This window comes from Equus quagga, chromosome 11 (assembly GCF_021613505.1).
Source record: "Equus quagga isolate Etosha38 chromosome 11, UCLA_HA_Equagga_1.0, whole genome shotgun sequence".
NCBI classification, from domain to species: domain Eukaryota; kingdom Metazoa; phylum Chordata; class Mammalia; order Perissodactyla; family Equidae; genus Equus; species Equus quagga.
In genome coordinates this window covers 80155917-80173358 of record NC_060277.1, presented here as the reverse complement: position 1 = coordinate 80173358, position 17442 = coordinate 80155917, and the positions used below count along the sequence as shown (strand labels likewise).

General features: G+C 39.3%; 1 protein-coding gene across 4 annotated transcripts in view; it reads left to right on the top strand.

The window, feature by feature from the left end:
- The window catches only part of TADA2A (transcriptional adaptor 2A), a 49573-nt gene that overhangs the window by 15769 nt on the left and 16362 nt on the right, over window positions 1-17442 (top strand). For all 4 annotated transcript variants that reach the window (XM_046675868.1, XM_046675869.1, XM_046675870.1 and 1 more), the window contains 4 exons: window positions 3310-3401; window positions 5545-5702; window positions 7019-7107; window positions 8202-8274. In XM_046675868.1, the coding sequence (XP_046531824.1) occupies window positions 3310-3401; window positions 5545-5702; window positions 7019-7107; window positions 8202-8274 (412 nt within the window). The remainder of the gene's footprint in view (window positions 1-3309; window positions 3402-5544; window positions 5703-7018; window positions 7108-8201; window positions 8275-17442) is intronic.

Genomic DNA, 17442 nt, shown 5'->3' with positions numbered 1-17442 from the left:
TCTAGGAGTTCATTGGAGGCCACCATTGTAACCAGCTACCACACATAGTATAATGAATTGCCATATACCTGTCACTAGCTCTGAAAATTATCAACTCATAGCCTATCTTGTTTCATCTAACCTTCTATCTCTCCAGACTATTTTGAAGCAAATCTCTCAGACGTTATATCATTTCATCTGTAAATATATATATTTTTTAAGATTTTATTTTTCCTTTTTCTCTCAAAGCCCCCCAGTACATAGTTGTGTATTTTCAGTTGGGAGTCCTTCTAGTTGTGGCATGTGGGACGCCGCCTCAGCATGGCTTGATGAGCAGTGCCATGTCTGCGCCCAGGATTCGACCCAGCTAAACCCTGGGCGGCTGAAGCAGAGTGCACGAACTTAATCACTCGGCCATGGGGCTGGCCCCTCATGTGTAAATATTTTATTAGATCTCTCTCTAAAATTAATTCGAATCACTTTTCACATTTCCCTAATCATCTTGATGTGGATTAAGGCTGCCCCAGGTAGAGAAGCCCAAGGTGACCTGGCCTACATGCCAAACTATATGACGCAGTGGATTTTTATGGTATGAATTAGGGCTGCCCCAGGGAGAGAAGCCCAGGGCATCCTCACCTACATGCCGATCTATTTGACCAGATTCGTGTCTAAAGTTATATGACTGCACAATAACTGGACCCCATCTGCACTGAAATCATTTAATGACTTTTTACATCATCTTTTCTTTTCCCAGTAAAAATAAGTCACATACCCATGCCTTATAAAATTAACCCTAACCCTCAACTCAGGGCAGCAGCAGGAGCTCTGACTGCCCATGGGTCCTGTCCCCATGCTATTCCATACTATTCTCTAAATAAAAGAGCACTACTGCCAGACCTTGAGGGTCCAAGAAATCTTTCTTTCGACTCTTCAGCTCGCCGTCCCCGCATCAATCTCATGAAAGCTTTTTTAAAAATCTCTGCTCCCTTCTCACCCTTGAGACAATCACTCTTCTGATTTTTATCAACATAGATCACTTTTGCACATTCTAGAACTGCATATATATGGATTCATACTGTATGTACTCTGGTTTGTTTTTCTCATTCAGCATGTTTTTGAGATTTATTCATGTTTGTTCATAGTAGTTCATTCCTTTTGTTACTGAGTAACATTCCATGGTATGAATATGACGCAGTTTATTTATCCTTTCTCCTGTTGATGGACAGCTGGGCTTTGCCTAGTTTTTGGCTATTATGAATAAAGCTGCTATGAACATTCTCGTATGAGGCTTTCTGGTAGACATATATTTTCATTTTTCTTGGATAAATAGTAGTGGAATTGCTCAGTCATAGAATACATAATTATTTAACTTTTAAGAAACTGTCAGAAAGTTTCCTAATTAGATTGTATCATTTTACACCTCCCCAGCAATGTATGAGAGTTCTGATTGCTTCAGATGCTTGTCAATTTTTGATAGTTTCTTCATTTTAGCTGTTCTAATGGGTATCCTGAGTGTGTAGTGGTATCATAAAACTTTTTTTCTTTAAATTTTATAGTTTGTTCTAATTGGGATACAAATAACATCCAAACATTCCAATGGTTGCCTCTTATGTATTTTCTATTCTGTGAGTTCTCCCTCCCTCTCCCTTCCTCCCTTTCCTCTCTCTTTCTCTCATTTCTTATAGTTTATTTGATTTTTAAAAACCTAGGTAGTTTGTCTTACAGATCTTAGTACAGTCTGGATTTTGCTGATTTACATGTTCCTTGGTCTTCTGTGTTTCCTATAAATTGGTAGTTACATATAGTGGCTACATCAGATTCATTTATGATCATTGTTTAGGTCTATTCATCAGGGATTGCAAAATAGTTATCTTTTAATTATATCACTCCTTTTAATTTATGAGTTAAAATAATTCTATAAAAAGAAACTTTTCATCATTATTTTTGTGGCCACCCTGTGGTAAAGTTTGTACAGGAAAGGCGGGATAAATACCTGGTTATTTCCCTTTATTTACTAGTTATGAAAATATGAGTTGGTTCCCTGGCATCCTCTAGATGTTTATAGTTTTTGATGTGTTTCAGTCCTTTGCAGTTATTATACTTATTAATACTGAAAATGTTCCATTTTTGGTTTGTGGGGGCCTCTATAAGTTGGCCTCTGAATCCTTTTGACATGACCCTTACAGTCTTTAGAGAGCTTCTTTGCTTTCCAGTATGACAAAATGTTCCAGTCTCGTCTTGTGCATTTCCTGACCCAAACCTGGAAGCAGCTTTTCCTTCAAGGAGTCTTGGTTCCTTTAGTGGGAAATAGTATTTAGAGACTGCATACTGGCTGCTAGAAGTGTTCATTGCTACTGGATTGGTCATTATTTCCAGACCTTTTTATTGAACAGTTTTAGGAAATTATTCTTTTAAGACAAAATACATCCTGAGTTCATACTGAAACTTTCAATTCAAATACAAGGCTACAAAGTTTTTACATAACCTCGTAGATCTTACTTCTATATCTTTTTTTTCCCAAGCCAAAAATCTCACTGCCCAGTGATGCCAACACACTTACTTACTTGCTTTACCCCATAACACATCCACATAGCATAATCTCAGAATCACTATGCTAACACTACTGAAAACAATTTAAGATCTTTTTTTGGCAGTTCCTTTTACTTTTAAGGTATATTCCGCTAGTGATATATAGTCAAATTACTGTGTTTTAAAGTCACTTGGGATAGCTTCTTTCTGTGTGATTATGCCTTAAAATTAATTTGTGAGTTCATTTGGTACATTTTGCATTTGATTCTTATGATCTTGAAATTTAATAATGAATGTACAGTATTTATGTATTCAAAGTCAAATCTACAAAATAAGAAATATCCAAAGAGGTCTGGCTTCTATCCCTGTCCTTTTTAAACTATTTTTTCCCTCCCTCCCCCATAGGTAACCTTTTTTTTTTAATGTATGGTTTATTCTTCCATTTTAAAAAACGCAAATACACGCATTTGTATTCGCCTCTTTCTTAGCTAAATGGGAACATACTATAATGTTTATCTCTACTTTTGTGATATGTTTAAAAATATATATATATTTCTGCATGAGTTACATGGCATTTATGGCTGATAATATTTATTGGAGACTCTTGTAGTTAATGGTAGAAATAGGAATGGGAGTAGGACAATAGGTAGGAGTACGAGTGGGACAACTAATTAGAATGTACTTTAGGTACTTCTCAATACTATGAAAATGATGGTCATTTGACTATAAATTAGTATGACATTTGAGGTTGCTGGGTTCCATTTCTATACCTGTTCTTAGGCAAAATTTTTTCCTCATTAGACCTCAGATTTTCCTGTTCTTGACCCCAGCTGGACTGCTCAAGAAGAAATGGCCCTTTTAGAAGCTGTGATGGACTGTGGCTTTGGAAATTGGTAAGAGCTTGGTGTTAAAGGTTGTCCTGCCGTAGTGGGCTCAGAGAACGTGCTGTTGAAGTGTAAAGGAGGAGCCTTAGAAAGAGGAGTCTGGGGGCCATGTGTGGCTTTTCTGTTGCCCTGTGACTTAGAGACAAGTCCTTTTCCCCTCTGCAGATTATTTTCCTGGGCTGAAATGCCTCGCGGGGCTGTGGGTTGTTTAGTGATTCATGACTGGGCAGTTCTAAAAGGCCACTTTGGATTTATCAACATGGAGAAGGTTGGTTATTCTTTTCTGAAAGGTGGGGAAGTTTAGACTTACTAGTCGTTGCCCCTGTCTGATTTTATGAATTTTTCTTGGCTATAGATGCCCTCGTCATTTAAGTGAGTCAGATGTTAGGGAGCTGGCCATAGCTTACCTGAGATTCCAGTTTGACAGACTTCCTATTTGCATTCCCTGTTTTCAGCTTGTGGATTCCTGCCTTAGTCCAAGCTTGGCAGAATTAAACAGTACTCATTGCTGTTACCCTAGGAGGCAACACCACTTAATACTAATAACAGCACTTTTGTTTTTGCCTTTTGGGAGTACTTTCACACTGATGATTTAATTTTGTGAACTCCACAGCAGAGGCATTATTAAATATATTTTGTTCACAAAGAATCTGAAGGGAGTTAAAATGATCTCTCATGATCACATAGCTTATTAGTGAAGGGCTCTTAACTAGGTCTTCCCTGTCCTGACTTTCTAGTATATACAGTCTATCTGGATATTAATAACATGTACTGTGCTGCCTCTCTTATGTCCAGGCCCTGAAGGAGACTTGAGTTTAGTTCACATTTTGCTTGTATTCATTCATTCAGCATTTATTAAGCATCAAACTATTGTGTGCTATGGGGAATGCCAAAAAAGATAGAAAAATTGATCACCCGTGAGGAGCTTGCTAGTTGTCTTTGGCTTTTTTGGTTTTTCATTTTTTGCTTTCCATTCTAATGCTCTAAAATGGGCTAATCCTCCCTCTCCCCCTTCCCTCTTAACAAAGACCACAAAACAGACTATTATTTTTCTATCTGCTGTGGGTGAGGTGCTAAGCTTGTTGGTGAGGGTGCTAGAATTATGATATGTATCCTACCTTCAAGAAGCTTATAGTCTAGTAGGGGAATCAAAATATACAGAGAGATGATCGAAGTACAAAGCAGAGCATAGTAATGCTTTAGAAGAAGGACAGATGAAGTACTATGAAAGAGAGAGGTTGAGAAGGGACTTGGAGGGGTTTCACCTCTACCTCTCTACCATATGGGCTAGGAGTCGGGTCTCGAGTACAAGTTCTGGCTTTGTGAGCTATGTGCTTTGCGTTCTTGAGCAAGTTTCTTTTTTTTTTTTTTTTTTAGATTTTATTTTTTCCTTTTTCTCCCCAAAGCCCCCCAGTACATAGTTGTATATTCTTCATTGTGGGTCCTTCTAGTTGTAGCATGTGGGACGCTGCCTCAGCGTGGTTTGATGAGCAGTGCCATGTCCGTGCCCAGGATTCGAACTGACGAAACACTGGGCCGCCTGCAGCGGAGCGCACAGACTTAACCACTCGGCCACGGGGCCAGCCCCATGAGCAAGTTTCTTAGTCTCTTTGGGCCTGATTATTTTATCTGTGAAATCAAGATAGGAAATACACCACATGGTTAATACTAGGATTAACTTAAATTATGTTATGAATGTTTGTAGTTTAGTACTTGGCCTATTGCAGGAACTCCAGTAAAGAAACACTTGTTCATGTGAAGTGTTTTGTAAACTATAAGACACGCAAATATAAAACTATACTTATGTACATTTTGAATGTTCTGAAGTGGCTTACTATTTATAGCAATTCTTTTCGTGGGGAGGGAAATTTACAGATTTGCTAGTGATCCTCCTTGGTGGAAAGGAAAGAGCTTTTTAGATATTGCTTCTATATCTTGGAACAGCAAGATTTGGAACATCAGATTATATCAATGCTAGACTTATATTTGTGTCATTGTTCTTTTGACGTCTCCATGATAATCAGTTTGGAAGTATCAAATTCCAGACATTATGTGGACAGGACTTGACATATGGAAAGAACAAACCATGCTTTGACCATTGTTTATAAATGAAAGCACTACTTCCTTCTCTTTTTTCCTCACACTCCTGTAGGCAGGATGTAGCCAATCAGATGTGCACCAAGACAAAGGAAGAGTGTGAGAAGCACTATATGAAGCATTTCATCAATAACCCTCTGTTTGCATCTACCCTGTTGAATCTGAAACAAGCAGAGGAGGCAAAAACTGCTGACACAGCCATTCCATTTCACTGTAAGTTCCTTCCTGTGTTGGTAAGAGATACTTAGTGCATCCTTGGGCCCTGTTGCTGTAGTAGATAAACAGTAGTTTGGTGATCTGGACAGCTAAAGAGCTTATGGGAGTTAGGAGGAGTTGGCATGGCAGTTATTGAGAGTCAGGGCCATAATGGGGCAAAAAGATAATGTATTTCAGCGGTCAGTTCTATAATGGATATCAGGATGCCTGGATCAAGTGTGTAGTTCCACCTACTCTGAGGCTCTTGAACATATCAGTTAACTTTAAGCTTGCTTCCTTGGGACGAGATGTCCAAAATGAACCAAGCTTTCCATGCTCTTGTGAGTACAAGCCTTTTTATAACCCCTTTGGAGGGTTTCTGACTGTAGATGTTAGTTATTTAAGAGAGTGCAGTATTGGACTTGGTGTTAATCATCCCAGTATTAAGTCCAAGAAGCAATTTGTTATTTTTGTTCACTTGGTTGTGGTAGTAATAGCAAGCCTTTTTTTTACATCTCATGTGGCTGAGGGACTCATGGGTCTTCTAACAAAACATAATGAGAACCATGATGAATTATAAATGACATCGCTCGTGAATGACTCCCAGAGCACAAGTAATGAGATATGAATGTTTTCCTCCCCCACCCCATTCCTCACATTCTCTAGAAACAGTTTCACTAAATCAAAGCCTGATGATACCTCCTATCTGAGTAGCACTTTGGATGTTAGTGCCTTGTTCTCAAATCAGTTAGATCATTTCTTCCTCATAGCCACCCATTGAGACAGGCAGAGCAAGTGCTTTGTTTTAAACACGAGGAAGCTGAGATTCAGAAAGGTTAAGTAATTTGTTCAAGGTGATGGGACTAGTGGATGTTAGAACTGGAACTCAATTCCAGCTAACTTCCAATTCCAGTGTTTTTTTTGCCTCTCAGTTAGGTGATATTTGTAAGTTGAGGTTGGTCCTAAGGGGTCAGGGAGCTGAAACAGACAGGGTTATGTTATCACAGACAGGTACTTATGTTCTGTAATGTTAATGGAAGGATCCTTGGTTTTCTCTCATGTTAGAAAAGCAAAAATCAGAGGAAATTTCTCCATATTTGTTTAGAAGATTCCCAAAGTCTTAGTATCCTTTTAAAGAAATCAATGTGTTTCCATAATACTTTATCTTTTTCACTTTTCCATTTATAAAAATCTTTTGAATTTTATTTATTCTCTCAGACACAGTCTTTCTCCAAACAAAAATATTTCAGAGTATAAATGAGAGCTATTTCTGTGTCAGTTTTTTCATGCTCATATTTTATTAAGTAACTAAGAAAAACCCTGAATTCTTCCAGCTGCAGATGACCCTCCCCGACCTACCTTCGACTCCTTGCTTTCTCGGGACATGGCAGGATACATGCCAGCTCGAGCAGATTTCATTGAGGTAGGAGAAACTTGTTTTTGTTTTGGATATTTCTCTTACTCATAGATTCCGTACCCCTAAAAAGAGATTTTCAAAGCACTATAATTTGGAGGGCCTTATTTAGGCAGCTACATTTTCTTCTATTTGAGTACCTTTTCTCATTTGTAAACATTTTCACGTGGAGAATAGTAAAAGTTCTTCAGACCAAGAACCTATTTCTTAAGTTGCGTTGGTGTTGGTTCCCACTTGGTTAGTAGGTCTGGGGTTTCTGTAGTCTGGTTCACATGCCACACCTTGGGAGTTTCAAGGTTGCACTATATCGGGGGTTGGCAGACTTTTTCTATTAAGGGCCAGGTAGTTAATGTTTTATGTTTTGTAGACCATAAAGTCTCTGTTGCAACTAAACTTTGTCATTACTGTGCAAAAGCAGCATGGGTAATACATAAACAGGTGAGGATGCCTGTGCTTCGATAAAACTTTATTTACAAAAACAGGCAGGAGACTGAATTTAGTCCATAGGCTGTAGTTTGCTGCCCCCCATACTGTAGTCACAGGTATATAAAGAGTGATGAATCTGTATAAAAGCTGTGTTCCTCATTCAGCCATGGAGTTAAAAGCCATGCGACTAGTCGCAAGTATCGATTTATCATCTAATCCACAATTACTGTGCTTCTGAAGGTAATTTGAATGTTTAGCAAACTACAAATAATTTTGCTAGCCACGCCCAGGTCAACATTTTGTTCATGGCAGCTGACATTGTAGAGTTACCCCATGGACACGATGCAGACGGTTTTTTTACATAAATACTTGAAGGCCTAGTCAGAGTTAGATTTTCTTGGGTTGCATTATATGAACAGATAACTTTTAATTTTTAGAACAATAGGTTTTGCTTCATTCCTAGACTCATAACTTACTCCTTTTTTGCTGTCATTACTGCCTGAAAGCCTCTGAGACTTTTCCCATGACTTATTTGTGGCAGTATCCTGGCCTTGTACCCCATTCAGTACTTTTGACAAGTGTTTTTGTATTTTCTGTTTGCTTCTAAAGCATGGCTACTATAAAGGCATTACTCAAAGCTGATGGGTTTGGGGTGGGAATTTTTTTTCCCCTAACAGGAATTTGACAATTATGCAGAATGGGACTTGAGAGACATCGATTTTGTTGAAGATGACTCGGACATTTTACATGGTAACATTTTATTTTAGCAAATGTTTTTATTGAGTGCAAACTGTGTGATGACACTGTGTTGGGTACTAGGAATATAGGATGAATAAAACATGTCCCTTGCCCTTATGGGACTCAAAATCTAGTGGTTAAGTTGCTGAACTTACACTGTTGTTGGGTTTTGACTACAATGAAAAATAACATTTGTGATGATGGTGAGAATGTTGATCACGTAATGGTAGTTGGCAATATCCCATCCCTCGGACTGTGTGATCTTTCTTTTGACCAAGGTAAGCCTACACTGAGGTAATTGGTTAAATGGCCCTCACTACCTCCTTAGAAGAAAGGGAATCAGTGTGAAGACCTTGGGACTTTAGCAACTGCTGATACTAGATGTTCACTATAATTTGTTACCCTGAATTTCCCATAGCAGGGAAAAAGAATGGAAGTTCTTCAAGGGTTTTTGGAGCAAGATTGGGATTTTATTATTTTTCAGAACTGTTGAATTTTTGGCACTTCTGAATTCTCATCTAAATTTAGCCCTGTAGGGATTTATGTCAATTCTTTTGTTATAATGTAATTGGTTAATGCCAACAGGGCTCTTCAAGTGGACAGTTCGACTTTCATTGAATCTCTTTTTTTCCTGTCTTTCCATTTTCAGTGAACTACGTATTTAAAATGATCCCCAGTCTTCTTTCATTTTAGTCCATAATTGAATATGATGCAGTAGATGAATAATGCTCCCTTGCATTCCATATGCCCCAAACAGCATCTTCATTGTTTCTCTTAAATCTTTATCCCAGGCAGGAAAGGCAAGTGGAATCCTTCTTGAATTATAAATCAATTTTTCATGTTGTGTTAATTGGTACTTTGTCACTAGAAGGGGAATTTGATTCTTCTCTCTAGAGAAGCTCTGTCTAGGTATTCATTACATCAGAACTGGGACCAAGAAAGAGTCATAAAAGTTTTACCTTCAGAATTTTTTCTCTACGTGTATCTTGAGCCATTTTCTTTGCAAAATTTCATTCCTCTTATCTTCTCCCACACAGCTTTAAGGAAAGTCAGAGTGACGCAGGTTGAACTAAAAGAGGAAAGCTTGAAAGCAAACTACTTTAGCATTCACTAGATCTGTTGTATTTGTTCAGTCTTCCATGTCAATCTCTTCTTTTCAACCCCGGTTATCATCTTTTCTCACCTCTCTGTTGTTCCCTTGAAGGTAGTGTGCAGATGGCTGTTCAGTATTTCTTCTCAGACACACCAGTTTTAATTAAAATGGTATTGTTTCCTGGCTTGTGTCCTTCTTATCCAGAATGCAAAAAAAGCAGCTTCACAAATATCCTTTTAGATACTGTTAATAAGTGCCGAACTTTTAAAAGTCAGAATGTAATGTCAGTAATGGCTCGACCATGTAAGGGACTTGCTGAATCACTTCTTTAGGCCCTAATCCAAGGTCTTCATTCTTAAGCCTCAACATTATTAAGAAAACTGTAGTAATGGTTCGTATTTCATTTCACGCTTCATTCTTTGTAGATGCAGGATTTCTTCTGGTACATTTGTGGTCCTTTAAGTGGTGGCAAAAGGAAAAAAATCAGAAAGAAGCAGTTGACTGATTAGCAATTTTTATTTCAGTTACCATTTCAAACCTATAATGACTTTAGTTATTTGTGCTCTTCTTATGATTTCTACAACCTTGTAAGTCATTTGATTCTAGTTTATTTGAACTAGAACTGAAGTGTCAGTTATTGATTGTTATATGTAAGTAGCTTTAATAGAATGTAAGTAATAATCCTTCTCTCGCCTTTCCCTTCCTGTCTAGTAGCAAACTGTAAGATGTTTAGATGGGTGCTTTTTAAAAGGTGTAATGTTTTAAAGAGATTTGGCAGCACTAGATTTCAAAGGGATGACTTGCTGGTGCCACAAAGGGGATGTTTTGTTTATGGCTGTGAGTTCTTATATAGCTCCTCTGGTTGCATGACCTACTGTCCACTGGGGCATATTGCCCCTGACCTGAACAGTTTCTCCCAGAGCACTTAGTGAAGGGGCTTAAGATCCCAAGGAGACTCAGGAAGGAATGAGAAGGAGTTTCCTAAGCACACCTAGAACAGAGAGAGGGCATGTATTTTATGCAAAACAGGACGCTGATTCAACCTCAGGCTTGCTTCTGACTCACTGTGTCATCTTGGGCAAGTCCTTGGAATCTTGCTTGCTGTTTCTTTGTGTCCCGTGCCATAAAGAAGGGATAACACTGGTTAGTCAGAGAGTGTGAATGTCTCTAATGAAAGATGGTACAATTCAGATTGGTGTTATTACCATTCCATTATACCATCATACTCTTAATATTACTGAGCATTAATAACATTCCTTTGATGTTCCCTCATTTATGGTGAGGTTCCCTCACTTATGCTACTAGAAGGAAGCAAACTGTTTGGCTGGGTTCTCTATTCCATCCTAGGACATCTAGAAGATCGGCTGATGCCACCAACCCTTTTTCCTCACCCAAAGACTTTTGCTATGATTCACGGAATTTGCCTAATAAAATGGGTTTGGATGGTAATTATAGAAGCCTGGGACACAATGGAGGGATAATTAATTGCATTCTAACCATACCAGAAGGCTTTCAGAATGGGCTCAAAAAGGATACTGCAAGTGAAACAGTGCCTGAGGAAGAAAATAAGGAAGTTCTGGGATCCCATATAATCCTCATATGTTATTGAAATTGCAGAAATTATTGGTTCATAAAGAGATTCAGAAGACTCGTAACCTGGCACTCTCCTGTGTCATGGTATGTTGTGGGATCTCAGTGCAGATGCATAGTGTAGTTCTCTTTTCCTGAGGAGACATCATTTCCCAACTACTTTTGTTTGGGAAAATCTCTTCTAAATTTGTGGATTCCTCTTTCCCAGAGTTTCATGGGTTCTAAAACCCTGGGTGCAGCACCTTCCCATCATTGCCGTCCCATAACCCAGGCAAGCAGGAGGCATTATGAGCTTCTTCCTATATGTTGGGTCTGTGTTTTCAGAGCTTTTCAGGGTAGCACAGTGAAACAGTTTACTCTCCCTCTGTTTGGAAAGCTAATTTCAGCAAAATTTCTTGGCCAGGCATGGATACTCCCCCTTTAAAAATTTTCTTTAGGGGCTGGCCCTATGGCCAGTTGGTTAAGTTTTGCGTGATCCGCTTCGGAGGCCCAGGGTTTCGCCGGTTCGGATCCTGGGCTCAGACACGGCACCGCTCATCAGGCCACGTTGAGGTGGCATCCCACGTGCCACAACTAGAGGGACCCACAACTAGAATATGCAACTATGGACCGGGGGGATTTGGGGAGAAAAAGCAGGAGAAAAAAAAACGATTGGCAACAATTGTTAGCTCAGGTGCCAATCTGTAAAAAATAAATAAATAAAAATAACGTTTTTTAAATTTTTTAAAATTTTTATTTCTTTGGCCCGTATTGTCAGCCTGTAGATCCTTTAACAGTTTAGTAGGTCAGAGGTCCACTTGCCTACCTGTTGGCAATGCCCTTCCCTTTATAGTGATTTGGCTGTATTCTGCTTTGGAAATTTTAGACATAAATGTTATTAATAATAGCTAATGGGGCTAGCCCAGTGGCTCAGCGGTTAAGTTCGCACGTTCTGCTTCGGCGGCCCAGGGTTCACTGGTCCAGATCCAGGGTGCGGACGTGGCACAGCTTGGCAAGCCATGCTGTGGCAGGTGTCCCATGTATAAAGTAGAGTAAGATGGGCATGGATGTTAGCTCAGGGCCAGTCTTCCTCAGCAAAAAGAGGAGGATTGGCAGCAGATGTTAGCTCAGGGCTGATCTGCCTCAAAAAAATGATAATAGTAATAATAATAGCTAATACATATAGCACTTACTGTTTGCCAGGTACCGTTCTAAGCCCTTCACACATGTGAATTCATTTAATCCTCACAAAACTCTGTGAATTGGGCCTTATTATTATTATCTCCATTTTATAAATGAAGAAATTGAGGAATGGAAATATCAAGTAACTTGCCTGAGGTCGTGTAACCTGCGAGTGGCAGAACCATCTCCAGAGTCTGTGCTCTTAATACTGTGCTGCACTTACTGTCTTTACAACCTTGAATTTTTGTTGCTTTCTGTTTGTGTGAGTGTGAGATTTCACATTGGTTGTCTTCAGTAGCTTAACCACATTCCTGAGAAGTAGGAGTGATATTTTCCCATTTTACATTCAGGGAAATGCCCAAAGGAGTTAAGTAACTTGCCTAAGGCTTCTTACTTAACTTAGGCAAAGTTGCTGACTTTAACCATTAGTTCACATAGTCTTCTTTCCTTCACAGAACTAATTGTGTACATCTTAACCAAAAATTTAGGGGGGAAATGACTTAAACCGCTTTGCTTCTGGGGAATACCTGAGTCACAGGTTTGTGCTTGTGTGGTTGCAATTGGGATTTTGATTGGCTTCCCTGCGTTTAAGGCCTCTGAGTTGGTTTTCTTGCCAAGCAAGCAGTAAGTGCCTTCTGTCAGGAAAACAGAAACATGTTGCCAGCTATTTTGAACAATGTTAGAAATACACTGCAGTGGGAAGGAGCTGCCTCTGACTTCTGCCCACTTCTTGAAATATTTTAAGGCCAGCCGTTTGAAACTTTCTCAGTCCCCAGTGTAATCACAGGGAGACTGTTCTTCCTTCAAAGCTGAGATTTCAGAGACCTTGCATCAGTGGATAGGTTATGGGTGGTTTTAGTTTGTTTGCTTTTAGTGATCTCTGGTTCTTTGTTTGTCCACTTTACTGGAACCTCTAGTCACTTTAAGTAGGATGTGAACCAATGATTCTCATTCTTTCAGTGTCTGTCTTCTCATTTCTATTCTGCCTGCTGTACTGTGGTCCTCCCTGGGCTATTCGTGCAGTTAAGATGTTATAATCAGTTGCTGCTATCTCAGTGTGCTTTATAAGGAAAAGACATCACTTCAAGTATGAATTTTTCTCTGGGAGAGTTCTAGTTCTCCTCCCCTTGTTTCTATGTGTTCCTTTCCTTCTCTTTGTTCTCCAGAGCCAGTTGTGCAAGTTTAAACTACTGAAATGATCAAGCAATAAAGCCAATCATCAGCAGTATTTATTTATAGATTTTTTTTTTTTGGTAAGGTTTGCTTTTTTTCTGTTTAATTAAGTCATTCCCACACAATCTCAGGAAACAACATTGTAAGGTAATGTTTTAGAAAAATTATAGAAATGTTTTGTGAAAATTAGCAATAATTTCCACTGGATCTTCAGGCAGTCTCTTTCCTGTTGAACTCATCTTGTTATTGGGTGGATATACGAGATAAGGTGCGTGAAGAGCCTGGAACATGATAAATTCTCAGTGTATGTTAGCTATTTGCTTAACTATTTTCTTTTCTTCTCTTTCTCCCTTGAACTGTTGATATCTGATTCTATTTGTCGTAAGAAGTAGAGTTAGAGTTCACTATAAAACTTGTATTTGGTTATACTGCTTGTCGGAGACACATCCTCTCCTCCCTGTTCCTACTGCCTCTTCCACCACACAGGCGTGTAAAGTGCATCTCCACCAGCATAGTGTTCTAAAGCCTGTCATTCCACAGCAGTTGTGTTAGAAGACAGTGGCAAGGCCTGGGGCATTCTATGGTACCTGGGCTTTTATATGGAACAACCTTATAAATCAAGAAAGAGTTCGTTTGTAGAAAGAATTCTGCTACCTAAAAACAATGCTTTGAAAACCATTGCCTTAAATCTTGGACCTGATATTATTGAATTATTTTTGGTTTGTGAGCAGTTATGAGGAAAAATGAAACAATGTTTAAAATTTTGAACTTGTTAGAAACAAACAAATCCATGGTAGTTAATACTTCTTTATTTTTATACTTAAACTTTAAAAAATACTGCATTCACTCACTTCTTGAGGTCATTCAGCTGGAACTTATGTTATTTTTATCTCAGACCCAAGGAAGAATGGCCTGAATAGAGTATTCCTGGTTATTTCCCAGTGATTGAATTTACATACGTAAATAGTGCATCTGCTTATAGCCCAGCATGTTAGATTTTGGTGTTTCTTCCTTCTAATCTGAGACTACCCTGAGGGCAAGTAGCAGTGAGATGCACAGTAATGAGTCAGGATGGAGTATCCAGAATTTATTTCTGTCATCTTGCTGGGGCTACCATATTGACAGCGCATCAGGATTGTACATTGTTCATCTTCTGTTTGCTCTCATATAGTGAAAGAAATTGATGATTCTGTTGAGCCATTGTGTTCTGTTCTCTTACTTGATTGATTCAATTTTTTTCCTACCCTAAAATCTAGTTACAGCAGAAGTGTGTGTTTCACACTGTTCCGTGGAGGTACCCTCAAGGACTATGACTGGGAAAGATAGCTGTAGATGGAGTAGGGAGAAGCGAGAGGGTCAGCTAGAGCAGATCTAACTTACCTGTTCCTAATAAGAATTTATTTGAAAACAAGGTTTAAAAGTTATCCTAGTAGAACATAGCAATCTGTGCTGACTCATTGCCCCCTGGGCTAACCTTGAACTTGTGTCTCATGTTCTTTGGATCAGCAATGAGATTGTATTGCTGTTTTTGTTTATCAGTATTACAGAGGCTCTAGGCTGTATTTTGGAATGAAACTTACTATCCTGGAAGAAGTGATTGTCAAACACAACTAAATTCTTTGCTGCAAAGGCTAGTGTGTTATTAGAAATTGTATTACCTAACAGTTGAATAATGTATTTTAGTTTTTCAAAGGACAAATGTCAATTCAGGATGTTGTGCTCTAGAGCCTCGTTCTTCTGTGACTACTTTCAGTAATTGAAATAAAACAAAACCTGCCAAACTCTCAACTTATACAAAATTTAAGGAGATAACAAGTTATTAAGATAGTTCCAGGGGCCAGCCCGGTGGCTGAGTGGTTAAGTTCGCGTGCTCCACTGCAGCGGCCCAGGGTTTCACCAGTTCAGATCCTGGGCATGGACATGACACCACTCATCAGGCCATGCTGAGGCAGCATTCCACATGCCATAACTAGAAGGACCCACAACTAAAATATGCAACTATGTACTGGGGGGATTTGGGGAGAAAAAAAAGAAAGTTCCAGAATCTACTGAAATCATTTTTTTTCTTTTTTTCTTTTTTTTTTTGTAAAGATTTTATTTTTTTCCTTTTTCTCCCCAAAGCTCCCCGGTACATAGTTGTATATTCTTCGTTGTGGGTCCTTCTAGTTGCGGCATGTGGGACGCTGCCTCAGCGTGGTTTGATGAGCAGTGCCATGTCCGCGCCAAGGGTTCAAACCAACGAAACACTGGGCCGCCTGCAGCGGAGCGGGTGAACTTAACCACTTGGCCACGGGGCCAGCCCCTGAAATCATTTTTTTTCTTTTTTGAGGAAGATTAGCCCTGAGCTAACATCTGCTGCCAATCCTCCTCTTTTTGCTGAGGAAGACTGGCCCTGAGCTAACATCCATGCCCATCTTCCTTTACTTTATACATGGGTCACCTACCACAGCATGGCTTGCCAAGTGGTGCCATGTCCACACCCGGGATCTGAACCGGTAAACCCTGGGCCACCAAAGCAGAACGTGCACACTTAACCACTGCGCCACCAGGCCAGCCTCTGAAGTCATTAAATCTTAAGATTCCCTCAGAATCCATAGATTATAGATGAGAACAGTGGTTTAATGTAGCATGGCACTGTGTTATGTGCTCCTCATATTTTCTTCTAGAGTTGTTAATGATTGATCTTCATTTCTTAACCCTAGAGATCTTCAGACTATAAAAAGCCTGTGGGATAATTTTTTACTTCTGAGGTTTTTTTTTTTTTAAATATACATTTCATTTTTAGTTAAGCCAGATTTAGGATATAGGACTAACAGAGAAATTAAACATGTTGGGCAATTTCAGTGTCTTTCCTACTCGGCTCTGGAACCAGACTGTCTGGGGTGGATCCCTGCTCTGTACTTTAGCTGCTGTGTGGTCTTGTGCAGGTTGTTTTGTGTGCGTGGTGTATAGGGTATATGAGGGAATGGTAGGGAACAAGACCGGAAAGATAGGCAGAATCAAGACAGTAAGGGGTCTTAGATAATATGTAGGAATTTGAACTCCTGTAAGTGGATGGGAAGCCACTGGAAAATTATGAGCAGGGGAGTTATACCATCAGATTGTGCTTACAAACATTACTGTGGTTCCATTTGAAAGGGATGAATTGCAGTAGGTCAAGAATGGAGTCATTAAAAGAGTGGATGTAGTGATCTAGGTCAGACAAGATACCTGAGCTAAGGAATAGGATTAGAGACAGAGAGGAAGACATGAATATGAGAGAGATTTAAGCATTAAGTATAAGTAAGACTCACTGACTGACCAGATACAGAGACGGGGGGAGGGAAAGTCCAGGTTGATTTCTGTCTTAGCTGGGTGTACTGTGATGCTGTTAACCAAGAGAAGTGTTTTTGGAGCATGGGAAAGAGAATATAAGTTTGTAACGAAAGACTGTATGAGTAGAGATAGCCAAATAGGGTCTGGAGCTTAAAATAAATATCTGAGTTTGAGATGATATATTATGATAATACTTGGAACCACAGGAGTGGCTGAATTTATAGGAATAATGTGACAGGTGACAAAAGAGATGAGAATAGAACCTGAAGTACTCCAAAAAGGGAAAAATTGGCCAGGGAAAGAAAGAGAACCAGAACTATTGTATTTTCATCAGAAAACTTTTGCTATCCACTAACACTTTTCTCCTAATTCCCCATGTCTTTAACATGAGACTAAAACAAGGAAAGGATTGGGACATGGGCACGCAAGCAGGGCACAGCTTTTGGATTGTTAGGCTGTTTAATGGTACTTTTCACTACTAAATGCAGAACTATCCCCTAAATAGTTGCTGCTCCCCAACTGAAAACTGCTGCTCTGGGAAAATGTCTGTGCCGCACCTTAGTCACGTCTGTCTTGTCTTGACGTCGTCTCCTCAGCTTACTCCTGTGCAGTTATAACCTCAGTCAATATTCATTTTTTATGACTATTCTAATAGACGTAATTTCAAGCCCATGTATTACCAAAGCCCATGTTGAACTGTTACATGAAAGCTAGTCATCTACGTGACAAGGCATGGCCAAAAGAGGTGTTCAGTAGAAAGCAGAAATTGTTATCCATAGGGTAATGCCGTATAAATACAGACATAGGAAAAGAGAACTTCACTATAATTTACTATTAAAGAAATTCAG